Genomic DNA, 25,038 nt, shown 5'->3' on the forward strand with positions numbered 1-25,038 from the left:
ACCATGACAATGGCTTTTAGATTTCTATTAACCAAGATTTTGATTCGATTGTTAAAGGACACAAGTTATGAATCGTTCTGCGTTAGTATGAATGTATGATTTAGCCTAGATTACTATATGTAATTTTGAGGTCATTAACAGTTTGGAAGTATATTTTTGACTTTTGATGTTATTTACAGTTTGGAAGATGCATTTGGAACTATATTTGGTATGGTGGAAATCAAATTAGGGTCATTAGACTTTTAGAGGGTGAATTCTATAGGCCACATAGTTGAGCTCACGAGACCAATACAAGAGGTTAGAACACAGCACAAATAAAAGTTCAAGTAGTGCGCATAGAAAATTGTGTGGCTTGTTTTCATTAAATTGTGTGGTTAGCATTGATTTTTGGTGTTTAGAAAGAAAAGGGAAAACTTGAATGTGATTGGATTGATGATAAAATGGAATTTGCGCATTAGTTATATATCGCTGCCCTTTTTATTTTATCGTCATCCTCCTAATGAAATTACAAATTTGTTCCTAGACTTAAAATTTGCTTAACAAATGTAAATCGCACTTAATAATACTATTATCACTTTAAAAACATTAAATTTAAAGTTTAAACGTAATCCCGAATATTTTTATCACGACTCTATACATATTGAATTTTCAGACGCACCCTTGTATGATATACGAATTCAAACACGATACTATCTCCCTAAAAACTCTCTAAAAACGTTCTTCGGTTTTAAACAAGCTGTTAGTTGGAATCGATTAACTATGGCTAACGAAAGCGACTATATCGGATCCGGTACGTACTTTAATCGATTTGAATCGGTGTTTTTTTTTTAAAAAAAAGGAAGTCGCAAAAACTGGGCGAGTGAACCATGGTTGAGTCGCACAAAACGTGCGAGTGGACCACGGTTCAGTCGCACAAAACATGCGATTGGACCGTGGTCCACTCGCACGTTTTGTGCGACTCCACCGTGGTCCACTCGCACGATTTGTGCAACTCCACCGTGATCTGCTCGCGATTTTTGTGCGACTGGTTTTTTTTTCTTTTTTTTATTATTTACATTATTATTTAAATTATTATACGTCTTTGTAAATTATTATTATTAATATTATTATTAATATTATTATAATATTATTATTATTATTAATATTATTTGTATTTTTTTATTATTGTTATTATTATTATTATTATTATTATTATTATTATTATTATTATTATTATTATTATTATTATTTTTAGTATTATTATTATTATTATTATTAATTTTTGTTATTATTATTGTTATTATTATTATTAATGTAAGTAATTTATATTATTAACATTACTATTATTGTAACAACCCTTATTTTGTTTAATTTATTTAAATAATTTATAATTATATGTTATTATTATTATTTTCTTATTATTTATTATTATTATTACAATTATTTTATCATATTTTTTTGTATTGTTATTATTTTAATATTAATTATTAAAGTAATTTATAATTTTTATTTATTATTGAATGTTTTTATTATTAATGTTTGTTTGTATAATTTTTTAATGACCTAATGTATGGTTTGTTTCATATTTCAAATTTGCAGGACTTTGAAAACTTAGGAGACAACTTAGATTACTCCGATAGATTTGTTACGGATAGGGAATTTGATTTCTTAGATGAATTACATAGTTGGGCCGATGCGATAGCAATAACAATTGGTTTTCAATTTACACGTGCTTGCTATAAACAAAAAGAAGGACGTTCTAGAAGAAGGACGTTCTAGAGTTAGTGTGTATTTAAGATGTCACCGCTATGATAATATTAGGGGTGATTTACATAATCTAGATAATGTTGCCCGACCTGGTTCTAAAAGTAGAAGTTGTGGGTGTAAATTTTTTTATTGTAGCAAGTAGTCGTAAACCAGGAGAAAGACCTTGGACGGTAAGGGTGTGTCCTAGTGAAAAAGGAAGACATAACCACCCGTTCTTAGTGTACAAAGATGGTCATATAAGGGAAAATAGGATCAATGTAGATATTTGGGAGCACATACGACAGCTTAGTGCAACCGGCATGCAACCGACCTTTATCATGACTTCTATTAGAGAAAATTTTCCTGATTTTTTTACTAGTATGAATCAGATTTATAATGCTAGGCAATCAATAAGGAGGGTAGGACTCCCCTTCAACACTGTCTTTATATGGTCAAAGATCTTAATTACGTGGTCTAGACAGACTTGAATAATGAAAGGGGATTGAGCAGATTATTAGTTGCAAATCCTACCTCTATCCAAATGAAGGGGGGAAAGTACTCGTAAATCTATGTCTGGAGCAATGTGAGGCAACCCGCAATGGTTTTGCAACCAGCCCTAGATGCCATTCCCAGTTGGCAATACATGTAGGCCAGCATCACCTCACCCCAGGCGATCTCATCCTGATCGATGTTGACGGCAAGTATCGGGTGAGGACGCATGCCGGTTCTGGTCTTATCCGCCAGCAGGGTAGAGCCGACAATAGCCATGTAGTAGGCTGTCGACTGGATCTCCATAGCCTGGGACCGATGACACAATTGCATCACTTCAGCAATGTTGACGCAACCGCTAGTGAATATCCCTTTCCGTCGTAGCTCGGACATGGGCTCCCCAAACAGATTAGTAATACCGACCTACCACTCCCCCTCAGAAGGCTCAGCCGGTAGAGAACCTTCAATACCTATGCCCAATATGCATCGCACGTCGTGCAACATAATCGTCATCTCCCTCCATGGCATGTGGAAGGTGTTCGTATCCGGCTGCCACCTCTCCACGAAGGCCGATATCAAAGCACAGTCGATGTGCTGGTCCATAACGTACGGTTCCGACCAAGGGGAGTAGCAGGGAGAACATCGTAAAGCGCATCGGTTATATCCCGCAGTCTGATGATCGCCTCCAACGGCTTCTTTCTACTACGGCATTCCAGAACCGGAGGCATATGCTCAGAGCCGTCAAAAATAACTTTAGCTATGTGCCCACCATAGCTGGGTATCAGACACATATCTGTGGGCCCCCGGGCTGGGGCGATGTGATTAACCAGTCCGTTCCAGCGGACTGTGAGCGCCTGCTCTCCCGTGGCGGCTCATTATCAACGAGACTATGTCCGGCACGCTCAGATGCGCCTGAAGAACTAGGGCCAGCACGTGTGAATCTCCCGTTGGGCCCTCGGACAACAGTCCAGTCCACTGGGCGAAGATCAAGACCTTGGTATTGAACATCATCAACATCATTATCATCATTACTAGAAACCCCCCAACTACTCTGGAGGCTGCTAGCCTGGTCATCAAAACGAGTACGCACTTGGTTCAGCGTATTCGACTATTGGGCTCACTATGTCTCGCAGCCTCTTCCTGCCTAGTCTTCCTAGTAGAACCCGTCACCCCCCTCTCATGAGGGTCCCCTATGAGCAGGGTAGGCCTAGAACTATTCCCGCTCAGCAAGTTTCTAAAAAAACCTTTCCTTTCCCGTGAGTACCAGCCATTTACTACAATTTTTGATAATTTAATTAACTATTATTAATAAATAAACATAATCAAACATTACGTTAAATTAACCACATAAACAAAAGACAATAATTAATTAGCAACAACAATATTTATCTAATCATTATCAACAAATATAATGTAAGAACATATTTATTATTATTATTATTATTATTATTATTATTATTATTATTATTATTATTATTATTATTATTATTGTAATTAATTTTCTAAATTAACAATAATCATAATAATAATAATAATATTAACAAAATAATAACATTAATAATAATCATAACAATAATAACACAAACAATAATAATAATAATCATAACACTAATAACAAAAACAATATTTAAAAATAAAATTAAAGAAAAATTTACTAACAATAACAATAACAACAACAACAACATCACCAACAAAAATAATAAAAATAATATTTAAAAGAATATAAAAAAGTTAATAATAATAATAATAATAATAATAATAATAATAATAATAATAATAATAATAATAATAATATTTAAAAAAATAAATTAAATATAATAATTAAAACAAAAATAAAAATTTAATAATAATAATAATAATAACAATAATAATAATAATAAAAATAAAAATAATAATAATAATAATAATAATAATAATAATAACAATAATAATAATAATAATAATAATAACAATAATAATATAAATAAAATTAATAATAATTATTCATAAAAAAAGGAAAAAAAATAAAAAAATGGGCTAGTCGCACGAAATCCGCGAGCTCACCGCGGGTTTGTCGCACGAAACCCGCGACTCGACCGTGGCTCAGTTGTGCGACTGAGCCGCAGTCGAGTCGCGAGTTTCGTGCGACTGACCCGCGGTGGGCTCGCGGATTTCGTGTGACTGGCCCTTTTTTCGTTTTTTTTAAAATTTACGATTCGATGGCAAATTCGTAATTTTTTAAAGTCCAGAGACAAATTCGTCATTTCATTGAAGGGGGGTGGCGATAAAAAAAAAAAGATGGCGATGTTTAAGAATTCGGTGGAATTTTGGGTCACCAGTAGTGATTCGATTGATGATGACCCACCTCAATCAGTATTAAGAATGTAAGGATTTTTGAAAGATGCGGTTATGAGGCTTAAAATAGTAAATTTATGTACCTTGTACCTTCACAAATTCTTGTGAGAGACGGTTTCTTTGTGAGACCACCTCTGATTAGATCGGTCCATAAAAGAATATGCAAAGTAAGAATAGACATTATAATTAATTAACTGGGCCTGATAGACGGTATATCAAGAGACTGACTAATATACATTTGAATATTAACCAAAATTTAAATTGGAGTTTTTTAAGTGTTGCATAGCAAATTTAAAAAACGAATGAAACATCTATCATAAATGCATACATAAATAGTTTTACTACCAACCAAATAAAACATGAGATTTATAAATTACAAAAAACCCTAAATATCAAATATCAAATATCAAAGTTCAAGAAGACTCATTTTTATAGATCAATCAACATATTTTCCCAAAGGCCCAATGTAATAGTCTCTTTACAATTCACATAATCCAATAAATTTAAAAGATTTTATAATGGTAGAAAAATATAATTCATTTATGAATCCAATCAATTTTAAATTATAAAAACAAAATAATCTATAAGTTTATAATTAGAAATATATATTCTCAAACTAAGTTTCAATTTAGGATTTTTTTTACACTAAGAGAGTTAATTTTGAATGATATCAATTAAATCAAAATTATGAAACACTTTTCATAGATATTTAAAAAGTCATTTAAAGTATAATATAAAAAAATTTAATAAATATTGAAAAATCAATTAAATTGAGGATAAGGGAAATCATAGAGTAAAAACAATGACAAGATATAAAAAAAGACTGTATATCAAAGAATATTAGTGGAATAGTTGTAGCATAAATTACTATATATAATAAGTGAGTTCAATTCCTCATAGTTACAAATAACTTATTACTTTGTTTTTAGTTTTATGGGGCTATAACCCCTTGTTCTTAACTAGGTCCGCCATAAAGAATTATGTGTATTTATTAAACGAATTACTTATTAAAATTATATTTGGAAACTATTCCCAAAAAATCTGAATTAGCCCTACTATTATTTTATCTTTAGTAAAAATATAAAGAAATATTTTTTTTCTTACTCATTTAATTACAAAAAATAATAATCTTACAAAAGATATGTCCCCACTATTTCACCTTCTTTTATTTGACGAAAGATGTTGTGGCTTCATTATTTTATTCTATTATAGTAATTTATGGATACTTTAGTCTGAAATTTCACTAATATAGGTAGGAGTAGTACTTAACTTTATCATTACTCTTCTCTAAGCATTTTCTTTTAATTTCATTTTTACTTCTCATCCCAAACAACACTTTATAATTACCGAATAAATTTTTAAATTATGTTGTTTGATGTTAAGTTTTTTTCTAGTCTATGTATAGATTAGAAATCAACACTCAATGTAAATAAATAAAGCAAATTTACATACAGATTGTTATAGTTTTCTTCCTAATTCTTTAGCGGTCATTTTCAAAATCAAATACTCAACTAAAATATAGTAATAACTCAAAACCGTAGCAACTATTCCCAATCAGAGGATGTAATTGCAAATGCAAATCAATTATGATAGTTTGTCCACAAAATTTCTAGTGCCATTTTCTCAGAACTTTCGTTAGTTATCTTCTTTCATTCGGAAGGACATTAAAGGAACCTCCATTGAATTCAAACCCAATTCATGACCAGTTCAATTTGGGTCCTTTGTGGTTCGAGTCATGGTTCAGTTCTACCAAATCGGCCCATTATCATCTATAATAGCAAGAAATGTTCAAATCATAACATGTAAAAAAAAAAAACCACAATTTTCTACATAGATATGAGCAGAGTATTTGCAACCAGAATGAGTTGCTTCCGGTCTCATACAATACATTTCTCTGAACAAAAGTTAATATTGAAGCATAAACAGTAAGAATAACATTACATCAAAATGACAAATATTTCTGATACATCTCTTTATACTGGTTCACCTAAAATTGGCTTGGTGGTAAATCTTTTATAACTATCAGACAATATTCATCAAATACTGCCCTCATCATCAGTTCTTCATCTATACAAGAGCAAGGGTCTAAAGAACAGGTTACTTGAGATAACGAAATCGGTCAATGGGCCGTACTGATCAAATAAAACCCAGGACTAGTCCATTGCATTGTGCATTATCAGACGACTCAATGCACCATGAAAACAAAAGTGGTGCATCAGTGTAGTGTCCTAGCTGTCTTAAGCTCCGAATTTGGGTACTTTAGCAGTCGAAATTTGGGCTAGAAAGTGCTCAGAAACGATTCTTCGTTGAATCTTGCCAGTTGCGGTTTTTGGTAGGAAATCGGCGATGAAAACCTTTTTCGGAACTTTGAATGCTGCTAGATTCTTCTTGCAGAACTTTGTTACTTGTTCCTCTTCAAGCTCTACCCCTTCTCTAGGAATGATTGCACAGTTTATCTGTTCAAACGGCAAAAAGAAATAAGCCCATGTACTTCTATAACCGTCCCTGAATTTCATGTGATTACATGTACTCCTCGGTAGCTTTGAATTTTCTACATTATGGTCTTTATGTGAGGTCTTATACACAATCATACATTAACTGAAGTTTAAACTAAAATATTTCGAATCAATTAAACCAACTTTACGAGGCGGAAGTCTAGATAAGAGTCACTTGTTATCGGGATAATAAAATGATGCAAACAAATTTTTGTCGAACTTTTTTATGGTGCCTTACTGGTCAAGCACTTGATAGACACAAAAGATATTAACAACCTACGTGTAGTTAAACCATCCACCAGAAAAAAGAAAGATTATAGTATGAAAGACAGAAATTTTTGATTCACGGAATAAAATTACTTACCCTTCACAATCACACCACAGGAAACAGGTCATTATTCCAACCCCAAAGAATGACGGTAGAAGCCATTATAACCAATTTATGTTCAGATTATTCAATTTGACTACCCGATTAAGGTAACATCAAACTCATTTAACCATGCCTTCCACCTATTTAATTACATCATGAGGCATAGGACTCTGTTCCACTTTCATTTGTTTTAGGTGTTCAAAAGTAAAAATGACTAAACATTTCATTACTCTAATTCTAGTGTCTGTGTGGCTCCCACAGTCCCACAAAGAGTCGGATGTACGCAGATATAATATGGCTTATAACATATTCTAAGGCTTTAATCATCAATTTAACCTTTTGGTTAAATTAATTCATTGACATGGTATCAGAATCCAATGTGACAGAAAGGTCACCGGCCTAAAACTCATATTTCCCTCATTTCAAGTGAAATATTTAGCATTAAGGGCATGCTTGGATTGAGTGTAAATAAATATGATGTAAACATGGTTAAATAAGTCCTTTGTTAAGTTTTGCGTGAAAATGCACACAATTTTTCATTAAACTAACAACAACTTGCGTAATTTATTGCTTAAACATAAGAAAGAATAGAAATTAGTTTTTACCTCTTCACCATATTTGTCGTCAGGGACTCCAAAAGCAACAGCTTGTGCAACGTCAGGGTGAGACAAAAGCACTGCATCTACCTCAATTGGTGATATCTTCTCCCCTGAAAAGATTCCAGTATTCTTTTAACTTTAGGTCAAGTTGAAGTATACAATTACAATTACATACGTGGATTTCCAAGTGGAGCATTATTCACAAATAAGGGAACGTAAATTCACTGAAGAACGAAAAGATAGTGACCCATCAGGCCATCAACAAACTTTACTTAAATGACCAAGAAAATTTAGTTAAACTACTCAAATAAAATGTGACATTTTTAGGTAGCTCTTAATTAGGTGATTCAAAGTTCACATCCATGTAGTGACTCACCAGTGATTACTGACTAATACATGACAAGGAGGGAATAGGACTTTGGGTAAAAAAAGTCTAAGTCTTTGTTTGTTTAATGGAAATGATAATAGGGAATGAGACTAAAAACTGAGAAAGTCTCCAAGAAAAATGTCTTGGGGGAAGGTGGTATCTGAGTTGAGACTTCAATTCTTATCACTTTCATCCAAGTCCCTAATATAACAAACAAGGGATAGGACTTTGGGTAAAAAAGTCTAAGTCTTTGTTTGTTTAATGGAAATGATAATAGGGAATGAGACTAAAAATTGAGAAAGTCTCCAAGAAAAATGTCTTGGGGGAAGGTGGTATCTGAGTTGAGACTTTAATTCTTATCATTTCATCCAAGTCCCTAACATAACAAACAAGGGATAAGAATTTTTATCTTAAAAGTCTCATCTTAAAGTCTCACAAATCACATTCCGTTGTACCAAACACCCCTTAATGAAATACTTGTTAATTTAGAGATTTTACTAAAATTATAAGATGGATAGTTTCCCTTCATAGCGTCACTATCCAAAACAAAATTTGCCAATTCTTAGTGTTATGGGTGGAGACTTAGAACTACTACACATACACACATGATACATGTAAGATGGCACACGGGATGATGTCAAGGCCCAAGGGATAGCCGCAACTAATTGAATATTTATGGATATATGACATGGAAACAAAGAATCTAACATCATTTCTATGCAACACATTAGACACTACATTCAAATTTCTACCACTTTGACAAGCAACTAGGCAATCTTGACAAATTTGACAAGCTTACATACTCATTCCACTCAAAATATAACAGAGGATGTAGTTTATAAATGCAAGTCATGCCTTTTATGAGACTTTTTCTTTCTTGTACACCATGACAATTATCTCTGCATTGATTATATGCAACATCTAACAAGGATTGTTAAGTAATCCAAAGTCCATAATACAAGCCATCACGGTAAACTAATCCCGATCAAAATTAACCGTTATGTAGGCTATTTTAACGTCACTAACCCTACCTAAATAAAAGTCGTCTAATGACATAAAACACCCCAATCTTTAAAAATTAAGACTTTAACATTATTATAATTGTAATGACATGAAAATTTACTAGTTGTGTGTCCTAATGCTCATTAACAAGTCTAATAGAAGTCTATCCAAAACAATGTAACAGCTAATTCATGATATCAATCAAAAGTGTAAGAGATGCAGTATATATACCTCCACGGTTGATGAGCTCCTTAATCCGACCCACCAAATGTAAATACCCGTCTTCATCGAAAAATCCGACATCACCAGTATGAAACCACCCGAATTGAAAGGCAGATTTGTTTGCCTCCGGGTTATTCTTGTACCCTTTAGTAACATTGGGTCCCCGAATACAAACCTCTCCTTTAGATCTGGGCCCTTGAACCACACCACTTTCATCCAATATTGCCATTTCTTGGCCCACGGGCCGTCCAACTGAACCCGCCTTATGAGGCCCATTCTCAGGCAACGGATTAGAACACATTAAATGGGTTGCTTCCGTCATGGCATAAGCCTCCAAAACCGGAGCATCGAATACCTCCTCAAGCCGGTTCAATATTGCCGGTGCCAAAGAAGCACTACAGCTCCGAATAAACCGGAGTTTCGGGTAATCCGGCTCGGGTTTACTCAAATGACGATCCAGAATGATTTGATGTATTGTGGGGACAGCAGTGTACCACGTGGCATTAGATTTTTTCATGTCAGACCAAAACGACGACGCAGAGAAACGTCCAGCAGAAGGTAAAGTAATCGACGCACCAGCACCTAATGAACTCAGCAACGCAGCCATTAATCCATGAACATGGAACAAAGGAAGCACAATCACCGTCGAGTCGGACTCAGTGAGTTTATACACCGATTTAATGTTCCTCACAGAGGAGAATAAATTGAGTTGACTCAGTGGGACTCCTTTAGGACGGCTGGTGGTTCCAGAGGTGTGAAGGAAGAGTGCCACGTCGGATGGATCGTTCACAAGTGAGTTGACCGAGTTTAATGAGTCTGACTCTGGCTGATTTAAAGATAGGGTAATGTCCGAGTCAGCAGAAGAGAGGCAAGCGGTGACGTGAGGGATGTTGAGTTTGGAAGCTGCGGTTTCGGCTGCTGTGTTTCCTTCCATGGAAGTTAGTAGAAGTTTGGAATCTGAGTCGGAAAGGTAAAATTCGAATTCCTCCGCTGTATACGCTGCGTTTAATGGTGCTGCTGTGGCTCGAACTCGAATTACCGCCAAAAACATTATCACAAACTACAATTTTGAAATCAATCACTCAATCAGTTAATTTTTCATCATATTACTATTATAATAATACCACAGAATCTAAAATTACAGTAAAAATAAATCTTTTATAATAAATAGAAGTAATTTATAGATACTATGGTATAACCGATACAATCAACAATTTTTACAATCACAATTCACAATTCACAATTCAGTGTTTGTTTTACTTATTAGTGAATCACTAATTCATAGTCAATATAAATCTTTTTTCAAAACCTAAAATATAGATTTATTAAGTTAAATTGTAGTTATCATGAACGTCGGTAAATAACCAGAAAAATAAGAGTTTATCTCAAAACTATATTCTGTCTTGTCACACTAAATATAATGTTAGGCCGTGATAATTCATCCAGTAATCACCTATGGCCCCATTGGTGTACACTCACCCACGGGACATCTATAGTTTCGAACATGAACGTGCACACCCTCTTAACGTTAACAAACCATCCTTACGAAAATTAATCAAAAATAGTAATTAAATTCACAAAATTAATGGTTATCTATAAGATATTTGACAATATTTGAATAAAACAGGGATTTTTAGTCAAAAAAAATTTATAGCTTAGAATAGGACAACCTATTTTTTAACAGGTAGAAAAAGACAACTTTACTTTACCAAAAATAAAGTTTTTTCAAAAAAAAAAAAAGAAGAAAAAATTAGAAATAAAATTAAAAGATTGAAATTAGGAAAATTTTAAGCGAATTTTCCGAAGTTACTAAAAAGAGAACAGAAAATCGGTACCTCGACGGTATTAGCGAAAGTAAGGGCGACTACATGGCCTGGAAGAACGCCGGCGGCAACAAGGCGATTAGCGGCATGTTCAACCAATTGATCTAATCGTGAGTGTGTAATATCAAATTTTCCGGAGACAGTAATAGCTCTCCGAGAAGGGAATTTTCCGGCGATATCTTTCAATAATCCGGTGAGAGTTAGGCTTTCCATTTTTTGGTTAAGTTTGGTGTAGATGGGTGTAGGAGAAACGAGAAATGTGAGAATTTAGGAGGTTACAGAGAGGCGAATATATAAGGAACTCGTGGGAAGCATATGGGGTACACGGGGGTCATTATTTTAAATTTTTTATTATTTTGTTTTTAGTGGAAATTAACGGTTTAAGTAATCTTCCTCTAATTAAGTGAATTTAAGGGTACTTAACTTAAAGTTTGGTTCATTCCGGATTTTAACGTTAGGTGAGAAGGCAAAGGTATCATTAAAACACGCATTTATTTAAGTTTTTATAGTTTGTGTTTATTGGAGAGTAAATATTATATATTTTTTTTTTTAAGTTTTCACTAATTATTAGATAAGATGGTCTTATGGTGAGACTGTTTTTATTTGGTTGACTCATTATATATTTTTTGTCTTAAAGTAATCACTTATGACGTTAAAATGATTAATTATAATTTTTAAATAATTATCTTTTATAGTTTTAAGAGTGATTACTTATAACCTTAAAACGATTGTTTACGATCTTAAAGTAATCAATTAAAAAAATAGGCTAATATAAAGGTTCGTTTCATGATGAGACGGTCTCATACAAGACGAACTGAAAAATTTTAGTGTTTGATTCTTAATTCTTATAGCTTTTTCTTCCTTTAGTCTACTTTGTGTCAAAAAAAGTTGTCATAACTACACGTACTTCCGTTGTTCTACAACTTTTGTTTATCTACTTTACTTTTTGCTTTTGTTTTAAAGTAAATTTTGAGTTTAAATATCTGTAACTACGCATCATAAAAAGTTACAAAAATTATATAATAAAAATTTATGCATTAAGATGATTCTAATAAGGATTTTATTTTCAATACATCTCTCGAAAACTTTATTTAAAGTTCTTACTTCTAAAGTGTAGAAACAAAAGGAAAACAAGGGAGTGCAATCGCACAACACAGGCTCCGGGTGAAGGGTTTTCCTTTTCCTGAAAAATGCGGATAAATCATACTCGTTTTCCTAAGAAGGGGGTAAAGAGAGATGCGCGTAAGAAATCCCCCAATTGATACATGCGCCCAGTAGAGGTCGAATCCCAACCTTTTGCTCTATATGCAGATACTCTATCCATTGAGGCACAAGCGCTTTTGATTATCAAAAGCAATATGTTAGAGTATAATTGGTTGGGGGTGAAAAGGGTATGGATGAAAATTAAAGAAAAATGTGAATAATGGTTACATTCATAAAAATAAAAAAAATATAGCAAAATTACTTTTGTTCGATCAAATTCTGAGTTTAGTTTGTTTTTATTTTGTATCGCCATCTTGATAAGTTAATACGCAAGTTATGCATGCTTGACCAGTAATGAAATTTTTTTCTTATGTGGCTATATACATGGCAGTGCATACCACATAATTACTAAAAATATCATGTTGAATTTTGGTCATTTACCTTTTCGGATTTAAATTTGACACATCATGCTCATTGGGTGAAACTTTAGGGTCAAATTAATTTTGTTGTGTTTTTTTACTTGTACTAAGAGATCAATTTTTAAAAAATTTTAAAATAAAAAATGTTAATAACTTAATAAAAAAATAAATTAAAATCTGAATCTAATTTTACAAAAATTACAAAATTTTCCTCCCCTCCTCTGCTGACTCACACCCTCCCCTCTCCTACTCATTCAAACTTTGACCACACATTCCTTCCTATCCCATCCCACCTTCAAATCGTGGTGGGTTGGAACAAAAGAAGTTGAAGGGCTTGTCGTTGTGAACACGAGCGAGATCCCCTTAAGCGTATAAATTCTAAAATAGATATGCATAATAAATTGTTCTGAACGGTATTGCTTTTTGCATTTATATATTGAATCAAGTAAATAAATATAATTTATATAATATATTTTATCGTTTATAATTAAAAGGCCTTATTATATATTTTTGAAATATAATGGTTAGAAATGACCGATGAGAAGCACAAAAAAAATTATACTTAATGTAAAGCAAATATAGATATCTAGATTGGAAGTTCTAAACTTCATATACATTTCACTATCAAATCTAGAAATGTAATGACATAATGTCACACTTTCATGTCATTTGTGAATAAACACTATAATGTGACAAAATCTTAACATTTGAAATGTAGTTAGAGTGTTTTCTAATTCAAGTATATGTTTGTATAGATGGCATTAGCTTTGGTTGAGCTTAGTATAAAAAAAATAGTAGTAGTTCATAATGTACATCACACATCAACTTCAATATTAGGTATGCCCTTCATCTCAAGGAAACTAAAGATGGTGTTTGTTTCAGAAATAAAATGAGGAAGTGCAAGAGACACTTAAAATACTTGAAGTGGAATTTTTATCAGAGTCAACAGTCAAGGAAGTGGAAGTGAGATACGATCCTTCCGTGGAGGTGACTTAAAGTCTTACAACACAACACGTTAGCATTGCTCGGGGATGATCTCCCGAAAAACCCCTCCGATGTTCAAGTCAGATCGGAGATGAGGGATAGATGAATGAACGATAATAAACTGGACGTAAGAATATAGATATCAGAATAGTGGTTAGTATTTAGGTAGGTTGATGAAGATGATGGTGAGTAGGAATTTTGGCAGAGTTTTAGTATGATATTTTTTTCTTAGCCTTGTAAAGGGGGATGACAGCTTCTATTTATAAAGATGAAGAAGCGGTTAATGCAGAGAATAGGTTGAACTTCATGGGTATCATGGCAGTTGAGGGAGAAAGACGTGGTTAGTTACTGTGATAAGTGGGTAGTTACTTTAGGGTTTTAGAGAGTTACTTACATATTGATTAGATAAAGTGAATGAAAAGTTGAAATTGTCCCTTGACTAAAAGTCCAAGTCAGTGGAATACCAAGGGTTATCAAGGTAATATCACAATAATAATTAATTAAATAAGTAAATTTAAATGTTACCATAATAGTGTTTATAAAAATTAGGCATAATGACAATTTACAATCCCAAATATTAGGTGTTAGTTGTTTGAAAGTGTCTCTTGGCCGTGGGATGTTGCTTTTTTTGTTTAGCACGTTTGCTAAACGGAAAATGTTAAACGTTTTAGTTGGCTTTTTAGTTAGCTAAATAAGTCAGTTGTTATAAAAATATTTGACAGAAGTTAAGTATTGATTATTGATTGTTTATTATATAAAACGTATGTTAGTAAACTAAATAAGTCAATTGTTATAAAGATGCTTATTATATAAAGCTAAGTATTTTTTACATAAGTCTATTCAACTCGCGTTGATTTTATTGAATTATCGTAAAATAAAATATTGACGAGCTGAAATTATGTTTGTTGAAATAAAATAATAACTCTTAGAAATTTTTAATTGGCATAATTTTAACTGATTTCAATTGCTTATTCTTATATAATTGTGGTGATTGAACTTAGACTTTAGGTAGAAACCACTTAAATTTGGCTTGAACCCAAAATGGCTAAGCATAACTGTGTCTTAAATGTGAAGATGATCAATTATTTTCTTCCACCGCATAAACACAAAAACAATAAGAAGAATATTTACTTGTTTTGAAGAGATCCAATTCATTATCATGCATGGGCAATATTCATAATATTCATTGTCGAAACACTATTATTTTGGATAAAGATGTGTTCAAAGACACTATATCAAAAACAATAAAAAAAATAAAATAAAAAAAAAAAAAGGAAGAAGCCCCACTAAAACAAAAGAAAGCAACAAAACAAAAAAAAAGGTGGGGGATTGATATTTCCTAAGTTCCAGTCCAGAATATAATTAAGCTAAAATAAAATTAATATAAATTAATATAATGTAGTGTTTGTGAACAAGTATTTCAAGTTAAATTATGGATTTTAATTATGAAATCATAAATGAAAAATTTGAGAATGACAGGATTTAGATAGTTATTTTCAAATTCTCAACTTTAACTACTTTAAAAACTATGGTGGAATTTAATTTGAAAATTTTTGATTTGCCAAATAATAAATTGGAGCCAATTTCAAATTTTCAAATGAAATTTTGGTTTCAAACATGGCATTAAAGCAATTCATAATTTGGACAATTTTAAATTGTGCCTAAAAACACATACTCATCTGTCCTCTTTGAATTGCATCAAAAAAGAAGTGAATAAGTTTTTAAAAAGTGGTAATAAATAAAGAGAGAGAATAAATTGTATGAATGAAATTGAAAAAGAGTTAAAATATATGGATGAGATTAAAAGAAAATGGTGGGTTATTGTCTAAAAATAAAAATAATGCAAATTAAGGGGAACGGATCAAAATGAAAAATGATGCAAATTCAATGAGACGGAGGGAGTACTCAGTTCGATTTCATAATGTTAGTTATATTTGATAAAAGAAAACTCGCATTATTTTATCAAATGTATTTCCTTTATTCTGAAATACTTGTATTCGAATGTGATAAGTTATGTAAAAAGAATGTCACAATCAGTACCAAGTATAATAAATAACAAATAACCATATGAAACCAAGAGAATAGAATAGTATGTAGGTGACACCGCGACGAAGGCAGTTGGTAAAGGTTTTGTAAGGGGGAGGGGAGAATTGGGGGAGGCTTGCCACGCGGAGGCATTTTGTTGAAATGATAGGCTGTGGGGAAATCTCACGGGTGTATCCTCACTTCTTAAACCACTATTTCCTTACTCCACTCTTCTTGCTACTCCCTCTCTCCTATCAATTTTACCCTAAAAATTATCAACAAAAAATAAAATAAAATAATAAAATAATGTTTTTGTATTTTATGAAAAAACAACCGAAATATATAAATATAATAAAAAAGTAAGCTAAGTTAAATATATAGATTAAAATTAAAGAATAAATTTGTATCATGGCCGAAAATAGAATTGAAACAATTTGATGAAAAAAAACAAAAAAAAAGGTTAAACTTTGTGGGGGTGAGAGGCATTAACTTTTATTTCCATCCCTTCCTTTTATTTTGTGTGATTTTGGTGCAAATAGATGTCTACTCTACTAGTGACTTGTATACGTGTTTGGAAAGGTGGCTTCACTTGTTCTCTATGGCCTAAAATATTGGAGATGTCAATCACATAAATATCTTTATTAATAATCATATTTGATATTTCTCTATTTTATTGGTGATTTTTTTTCACCGAATTGAAATATTAAGACCATACGAAATGTTTCCTTTTGATCTGACTATTTGTATTTATATATTTAATTTTTTATGAAAGATTTTGTACACTATATACCTTTATACTTAAATTTTTTAATTTAGCAATATTTGTATTTTTTATTAGAGTAGTAGATTTTTAGCCTACAAACTTATAAATGATATGAAATTATTATATTGAAAAATTATGTATTTGGAAATTAAATATTAATTAGGACTGTGCGTTTGGTAATTCGATCAATAGAGATGGATTATTTTAGTTTTTTTTATGTTAGTTTATAGTCGCATCACGACATTCAAATTAAGAATTTTGTAGTTTCATATTGTTTTCATGAATACCAAGTCTATTCAGTTTGGAATCTATAGGATACTATTGGTTCACCGTTGTGCTTGAGTCAATAACAGACTAAAGAAATTCAAGTTTGATTATCCACGTTTTTGGGTTGATTGTTAATGCATGTCTTTCTTGAGTTAGATGTTGTCGGATATGATACTCAAGTTGTTGGATTAAGATTTAGCTTCATTTTAGACCTTAATCAATTATATATCACCAAACCTCGAGTCAATCATTAAACGAGAGTCACTATTACATATTTTTTTGAAACTGAATAAGTTTTGACAACTCGAACCTCTTAATTTAGAAAATTAGTAAAGTTTAAAGAATGAAAAAAACTATCAAAACTTATTTAATCTAAAGAAAAAAAGTCTAATTCTAATAGGAAAATGAACATTTTTTCAAAGAAATAAAAGTAAAAGAGGAATGTTCCAAATTATCAATATATATAGTTGTATCTTATAATGACAATGTCCAAAAATACACTCCAAATTTCACTTTCTCATGTAATACGGCACGGTTTAACAGAGAAAATGCTGGAATGAATTACGCGGAAGCAAAGCTGAAATAAGTGTGTATTAGTATTAGTATTAGTATTAATATATTAATAATTTAATATTAATCTTATTCCTACTGTTGAATAAAGATTTATCAGCTTATTCCTCGGTCAAATTGCTGGCCACCAAACCCATTGAAAAGTTAAAGAAAGGATAAAGGTGTCATTTTTTGTTTCATTCATTTTTGCAATATTTTGAATTACGTTTGTTAATGGACCTGTGCAATAGGCTGAGGCCTATTAGGGCTCAAATAAATCTTACCCTTAAATGGGCAGACTTTAAATAAGTTAGTTTTGTAAACCGTCGGGATTTACATTGACCTCTAATTTATATAAATAGAGCGGCTAAAAACAGGCTCTAAAGACATTAAATTTATTTGTTAAATCATTTAATTCTAATATTCGATAAATTAACTGTTTTAAATAATTTATTGTTATGAATAAGCTATTTTGGAACAATTTTCTCCTAACAATTTGTATCAGATAGTCAAACCCGGTCATAAAATCAACTGATTAAATTAACCACTCTAATTAATTACCAGTTATCAGTTGTTAATCATTTATGTATAGATTAAAATATATATGTGTGTGAAATTTAATTAGTTTTAGGAATCACTCCTTTATTGAAGGATTGAAACCATAATTTCTTATGATATGACCAATGCGAAACTCGTCCACAAAAGCGAGACAAGAATACAACATTGTCTATGTAGCAACTTGCAAGTGGCACAATCAAGTTTATCGTACGAACGAGTTGATAGTCAAGTTTGGCCGCCACCTTCCACCCCAACACTGACGAATGTTCGTGAAGAAAAAAATATTGAAAAAAATGTATCTTTTGATATTAATGTAGTCATTTAAAAAAGTAAAAAGCTTGTGAAATATTTTCAATATGATTTTGTTTTTTACATGTGGGATTCTTGAAAGAATAATTCTATTAAGTATATTGCTTTTATAAATTCTCCTAAAATTATACTACCTCCTATTCAGCTGAATTGTCCCATTTTTTTTTTGGCACTATTCACTTGTCACTCTTAATTTGTATTTTACTCTTAATCTATAAGTTAAAACATAGTCATATGGGATCTTGTTTGATTCGTCTCAATACAAGGATTATTAATATCAACTTTTTATAATTTTTAATTAAGCATAATTTGAGATATTAAGAGTTAAAATGTTGCCTCGGCAAGTGTGAAAAAACAAATGGGACAATTGAACTGAATAGGAGGGAGTATTAAATTCTTCATTGATGCTGTAACACGGATATGAATTTTCTACATATAATAATGATTTCGTAATTAAACTCATTAGTCAAAATAAAGATTTTATTGGTTGAGAAAGGGTAACTAATTTAACCTTAATTTATGGGTTATTACTCTTACTCAAGAAGATATTTTGCTAATTGTTGTTGCATGTGGTTGATTGTGATTTGTGTGTATATATATCTCTATTCTCACTTGTTTTAAAATGTTAGTTACATTTGTCAATTTTTATAGTTTTTATAAATAACAACTCTTTATACGAGAACCATTTGGGTTGTGAATGTAACACATATTCTCTTTATACCAGAAACAAAATATTACACGTCAAATGATAGGGTGGGTGAGATTTGAAATTGTGACCTGTGATCACTTTAACTTTTGATACCATATCAATAAATCAAATTAACGAAAAACTTAAGTTAATAATTAAGATCCGATAATATACATACAAAAATAAAATTTTAGCCAAATAAGTGGGCTCCCATAAGATGTTGTAGCTAATTTAAGATGGATGGAAAGATATACTCCAACTTATTTTGAGTTCTAATAAGTATCTTTAGAAGCTAAGAGCTAAAAAGCTTTCTTTTTCGTGTAATCGTGGCCTACTCATTTAAGTACCTATCCTTCGTTTCTTATCCTAAAAACAATTTAAGTTTAGTTAGAAACATCAAACATGCACTTCAACATGAATCAAAACTGAAAATATAGACCCTTCAGTTCTCCAAAGGCCATATTTAGCGTACGTCGATTCAAATTATTAGACTTCTTGTAAGATCATAGCTTTCAGTTTTACAATTAGTGGCATGTATTTTAGACGTATAATTTATCTAACATAATTCGGCCTACAACTCAGTGAAAATTACAAATTTAATCTCAAATAATTGGTTGTGATTCATAAATCAATCTTAAATAAATTTAAAAAATGTTTAATTTAAAATTTAACTGAAGAACTATTTGACGAAGCTGAAAAAATAAATTCATGTAAAAAAAATTGTACATTCAATGACTAATTTTGCTTACTTTTATCATGTATCTAGAGCACTCGGTGACACTAACGCCTACTCATACACTATTAGTTAAATCTTAACATATTCAGTTCCAATTTTCTGTTGCTTACTTTTAAAATAGTACTCCCTCCTATTCAGTTTATCTATCTCATTTTCTTTTATGGTCAAGTCACTTTAATTGTCCTATTTCTATTTTTGTATGAGTTTTTGACTTTTATGCCCTTAGTAGCTTTATCCTATTTTCAATTATACCCTCCATTATTCATACTAATTTTCCTCACTTACATTAAAAAACCCATAATACCACTCTCTTTTCTACCCTTAGGATCCCACTTTTGACTCTCCTTAAAATCCCGTGAAAAGTCAAATGAGACTCGTTGGAGGGAGTATTAATTTATAGCATGGTGTTCTTGTCCCTAGATCCCCGACATTAAACACCCATACTGTCCATGCATTAAAATAATATAATTAGAATAATATATTCAATTATGATCTAAATAAATCTCAAAATTCTTATATAAAACAATTATGTAATTAAAAATTCATGCTAAAATGAATCTTTATAAACAGTTATATAATCATTTAAAATGATACTCTCAAATTTTTTATTAATTTTTAACTTAAGTTTTGTCAAAAAGTACCTGATAAATTTTTTTTTCAAAAAGTACCTAATAAAAAAATTTTGTCAAAAAATACCTAACAAAATTTTTTCTTTTACAAAGAATACAAATTAACGATTTACTTCAGTTGACTGTCAAATATAACAGTTGACTAGTCAAAATCGAAAATTCTTCTTCCTCATCTTTAATTTCTTTTCCAAGTCAATTTCCTCACTGTCTTCTTCCTCTACTTTTTACTCAAAATCGAAATTAAATAGGAAAAGAAATTGAAGATGAGGAAAAAGAATTTTCAATTTTAACCGGTCAACCGTCATAGTTGATGGTCAATTGAAGAAAAAATATTACTTGGTACTCTTTGGAAAAAAAAAAATTTGTTAGGTATTTGTTGGCAAAACTTTTTTTTTATTAGATACTTTTTGGAAAAAAAATTTTTATTGGGTACTTTTTGACAATAATCCCTTAAAAATTCATGCTAAAATTTTAAATTATTTGATATAATAATGATTGATAACTTTTATGTGGAAATTTTTTCAACTTTTTTTTTCATTCATTCATTTAAACTTGCTAAATTTAATCAAAAAGATAAAAAATTATATCAAATTGGCTATTAACAATTACACAAATTTTCATATGAGATGGTCTCACGGTGAGAACATTTTAATTGAGTTGACTCAATATACATTTATTTTTAAAGTGATGACTTTTTATGGTCTTAAACTTATCACTTATAACCTAAAGTGATCAGTTACAATTTCAAAGTAATCACTTAGAAAAATGGGCTGACTTGTATGGTCTCATTTGAGACGGTCTCATATAAGAATAATTGAAATGAATAAGACAATTTATCAACAAAATGAACCAAATAGTATAAGTTTGAACTTAATTCCAAAAGTAAGCGTGAAATTCCCAAACCTGTGGTTTGGGGTTGTTCGTAGTTACACCAACAAGGTCAAAAAAAAACAAAATAGTTGTTCGCGGTTACTAACTGCGAACAACTGTTTTACTTTTTTTGACCTGTAATTGCGAACAGCTAGCTCCACAAATACGCGCAGCAGCTCCCTTCGTGCTCATTTTTCCTAATTCTCAAAACCCTATCTTATTCTACTCGACTTTCTCCCTACAAAATCAATATTAGACTAGCTTCAATCCATCAATTCTTGCATTCTTCTTTCAATTTGGCACTTCAAAATTAGTCTGGGATACTCAAGTTTGCACAAAGGTAAACTTTTCTGCGTTTTTTTGAGTATATGTATTGTTTTTTAGGGTCTTGATGAAGTTTGGTTATTTTGTTAAATGTAGGTTACTAGTTCTTAAATCAACATTCTTCTTAACCATCCACAACTATTCAAGGTAATGTTTAATTGTTTTTCTAGCTTTATGTAGTTTTTTGAAGTATTGTTGTTGATTAGCATATTGAATTAGTTGAATTTGATGTACATTATATATTATTAGAAATGTTGATGTTGGTATTAGGAATATCATTTATGAACTTACTAATTGATTTATTATTTGAATTTTATGTGCATTATATATGTATAAACTTAGTTACATTATGGACTTTATTAATTTGTAGACCAAAAAGATTATAATCAAATGAATATAATGTACTTGTATGGGCATGAAGTTGATGATGATATTGATTTTCTTTGTATTCATGTAGAAATGACATCATTTCGCGTCACTATAGTATGTTTTCGGAATAGTTGAATTCGAGAAAGTAGTAGCAAAGTTCATTATGTTGGGGGAAGACGTAGGCTGTTTGCATGCAACTCGAACATGGATTTGAATCAGTTTAAACGTTTGATATGTTCTAAGATTGGATTGGACCCCACTAGAAGTACCGTACATATAAGCTTTAAATATGATATGAGTAGAGAATTGCTAGCCTTTCCTGTTGAGGATGATGAGGCTATAGATGCTGTGGGAGCATTCAAAGTCCACCCAAATTCCCTCTTTGGAGTTATACGTAGAAGAAGTACCCTTAGGGAATGTAGGTTCTTCTAATCCTACTCCTACCCCTATGCCTATATCAACTCAGGAAATTGTAAATCCTTTCGTTCCTTCCGCATCTTGTATTTTTTCTCAACCCCTTACGAATCAAGTTCCAATTGATTTAATGGTTAACTTAGGAGAAAGTGATGAGATGAGACCTTGGAATGATGAAAATTAGAGTGATGAGCTCATTGATGATCCTTTTGAAGATGATGTGGATGTCAACGAGGATGCGCTAGCAAATGACATGACCCTAGGCAACATTCCTACAATGATTCCTCCTACACCTTATCCCCTATGTCCACCTCTAGATGAGTATGAGGAGGACAACTCTTGGAGGACTTGGGCTTGTGATACCACTTACACTGAAGAAGGGGAGTTGGAGAAGGGTATGATGTTTGATAGTAAGGAAGCGTTGTTGGAAGCTATCAGAGTATATCATATTCGTAGAAATGTGGAGTGTAGAACGGAGACCTCAAACCAAACTACCCCTACCTTGAAGTGTAAGCGGGGTTGTTCCTGGAGACTTAGGGCTACGCTCGATTCATATTTATCTTCATGGCATATTGTTACGTATAAGGGTAAGCATCGGTCTTGTGTTTTGGGTAGTGACGCTGTTTCGGTTGGACGCATTCACTTGACATCTTCTGTCATTAACAATGTCATTAGAAATTGTGTTGCTAAAGATCAATCCATTAAGATATTTGTCGTACGGCAGATGGCTAAAGATCGTTTTGGTGTGGAAGTGAATTATAAGCGAGCGTGGTGTGCTATGCAACAAGCCTTGTTGTCCATATACGGAACTTGGGAAGGTTCTTACTCACTCCTTTCACGCTTTTTAGAAGCTTTGCAACATTCCAACTCCGGCTTAGTACTTGAGTAGTTTTTTAATGAAGACAATGACAGGGGTGTATATGTGCGACCTAATATTAGGACCTTCTAACGTGTCTTTTGGACCTTTAAACCTTGCATTGAAGGCTTCAATCATTGTAAACCTCTTATTGCCATTGACGGCACACACTTGTATGGAAAGTATCGTCATACCTTTCATATGAGCGGTTTGTGGATCCGTGCTATACTTCTTAAAGTTATGCAAGTACATACGAACTTTACTTTATGCCAATAATCGATAAGAGGTCATGACCTCAATACACGGGCTTTGAACTTAGACATGATCCCAATCAAATTCGTGGCAAAGAGAAGCCTATGTCTAAGAGAATTGCCAACAAAATGGATGAGGAAAAAAAGAAACGAAATAGTTGTCATCGTTGTGGGAGTGAAGGTCACAACTCTAGAACCTGTAACTCCAGGTAATATACTATATATTATACCAGTATGATACTCTATAACATATAGATGCCAAATATAATGTTAAACTTACAACACAAATGTATAATACATAATTAAATAATAGTAATATTAACTAAAGTTACTGCGAACACAGTAGTAAAGGAGATGGATCCAGCACCTCCAGGGCCCCAAGACCCTAGTGTGTTAACTATGCAGCAGGAGCACAGGAGCACTCCTCTTTGGGATGCCCAGATTAGGTGTACGATAGTAGTGATTTGCATACTAATGATAACATACAAGTAACTTATTTATATGTTTATATTCATAGGTGTCCGATACAGACACCTTAGGCACTAGGCATCCAGATTCCGTTCCATGGGTGATCGATGAAATGATCATCTCGTACCTAGAGCTCATGAGGTTGTATGACTTTCACCTCGTTGCATACGGTAGAGTTGACCGTACCAAGATACTAACGTAGGTTAGATGTAAGGGAGAACCCAAACTCCCTACTAATCACTTGGGTTAGACGTAAGGGAGAACCCAAACTCCCTACTAATCACTTGCTTACCTAGAATGAAAGACAGAGAAAGGAAGGAATAGGTATGAAATTACTTACTTGTTAGAGGAGACCTCGCCTTTGGTTCTTTCTTAAGGCTGGGCTTAGAAGGAGTTTTCAGGTCAGAATGTGTATAATTGTCTTACTATTCATGACGCCAGCATAGTGCTTTTCTCCTATGTTCTAATAAGCGGTAAGAGAGGCCTGTGTGCGCACTCTAATCTACATGATGCCAAAGACTGGAGAGTTCAAATATATATATATATATATATATATATATATATATATATATATATATATATATATATATATATATATATATATATATATATATGTTTATTTAGTTGTATATTTCAAACATTTGTATATATTTACTTGTATATATGTTTATTTACTTTATATAAACATATAAAGTAAATATTTTAGGCTTACGAATGTTCGGAGTTTTGGCGATGAATCATCCCGCCTGCAACATACATTGACTTGTAATAACTCGTTAATATTTTATTTATTTATTTGTGGACCATATGTATAATGTAACCCATATCAACTCGTAAATGAATGATTACTTTCAATTGGGCCTATGATCAAAATGTCTACTGGCCCAAATTAATGATTCAGTCTCATCTAAGATTTGATTCCAGAATTGA

General features: G+C 32.0%; 1 protein-coding gene across 1 annotated transcript; it reads right to left on the minus strand.

Annotated features, from left to right (window-relative positions):
• Positions 1-6,437: 6,437 nt before the first annotated feature.
• LOC130805266 (oxalate--CoA ligase) lies at positions 6,438-11,884 on the minus strand. Its single transcript, XM_057669958.1, has 4 exons — positions 11,439-11,884; positions 9,613-10,663; positions 8,019-8,122; positions 6,438-7,004 (listed from the first exon to the last, which is right to left on the minus strand). The coding sequence occupies exons 1-4, from the start codon at positions 11,637-11,639 to the stop codon at positions 6,786-6,788; spliced, it is 1,575 nt and encodes a 524-aa protein (XP_057525941.1). The 5' UTR covers positions 11,640-11,884; the 3' UTR covers positions 6,438-6,785.
• Between the last annotated feature and the right edge of the window lie 13,154 nt (positions 11,885-25,038).

The sequence above is a fragment of the Amaranthus tricolor genome, chromosome 2 (assembly GCF_026212465.1).
Source record: "Amaranthus tricolor cultivar Red isolate AtriRed21 chromosome 2, ASM2621246v1, whole genome shotgun sequence".
Taxonomy (NCBI): Eukaryota; Viridiplantae; Streptophyta; class Magnoliopsida; order Caryophyllales; family Amaranthaceae; genus Amaranthus; species Amaranthus tricolor.

Coding starts and splice junctions, on each gene's coding strand:
- LOC130805266 (XM_057669958.1), bottom strand. CDS start 11,639: ATGGAAAGCCTAACTCTCACCGGATTATTGAAAGATATCGCCGGAAAA. Junction 8,123..9,612: donor GGAGCTCATCAACCGTGGAG/GTATATATACTG, acceptor GAATCTTTTCAG/GGGAGAAGATATCACCAATT. Junction 7,005..8,018: donor ACGACAAATATGGTGAAGAG/GTAAAAACTAAT, acceptor CCGTTTGAACAG/ATAAACTGTGCAATCATTCC.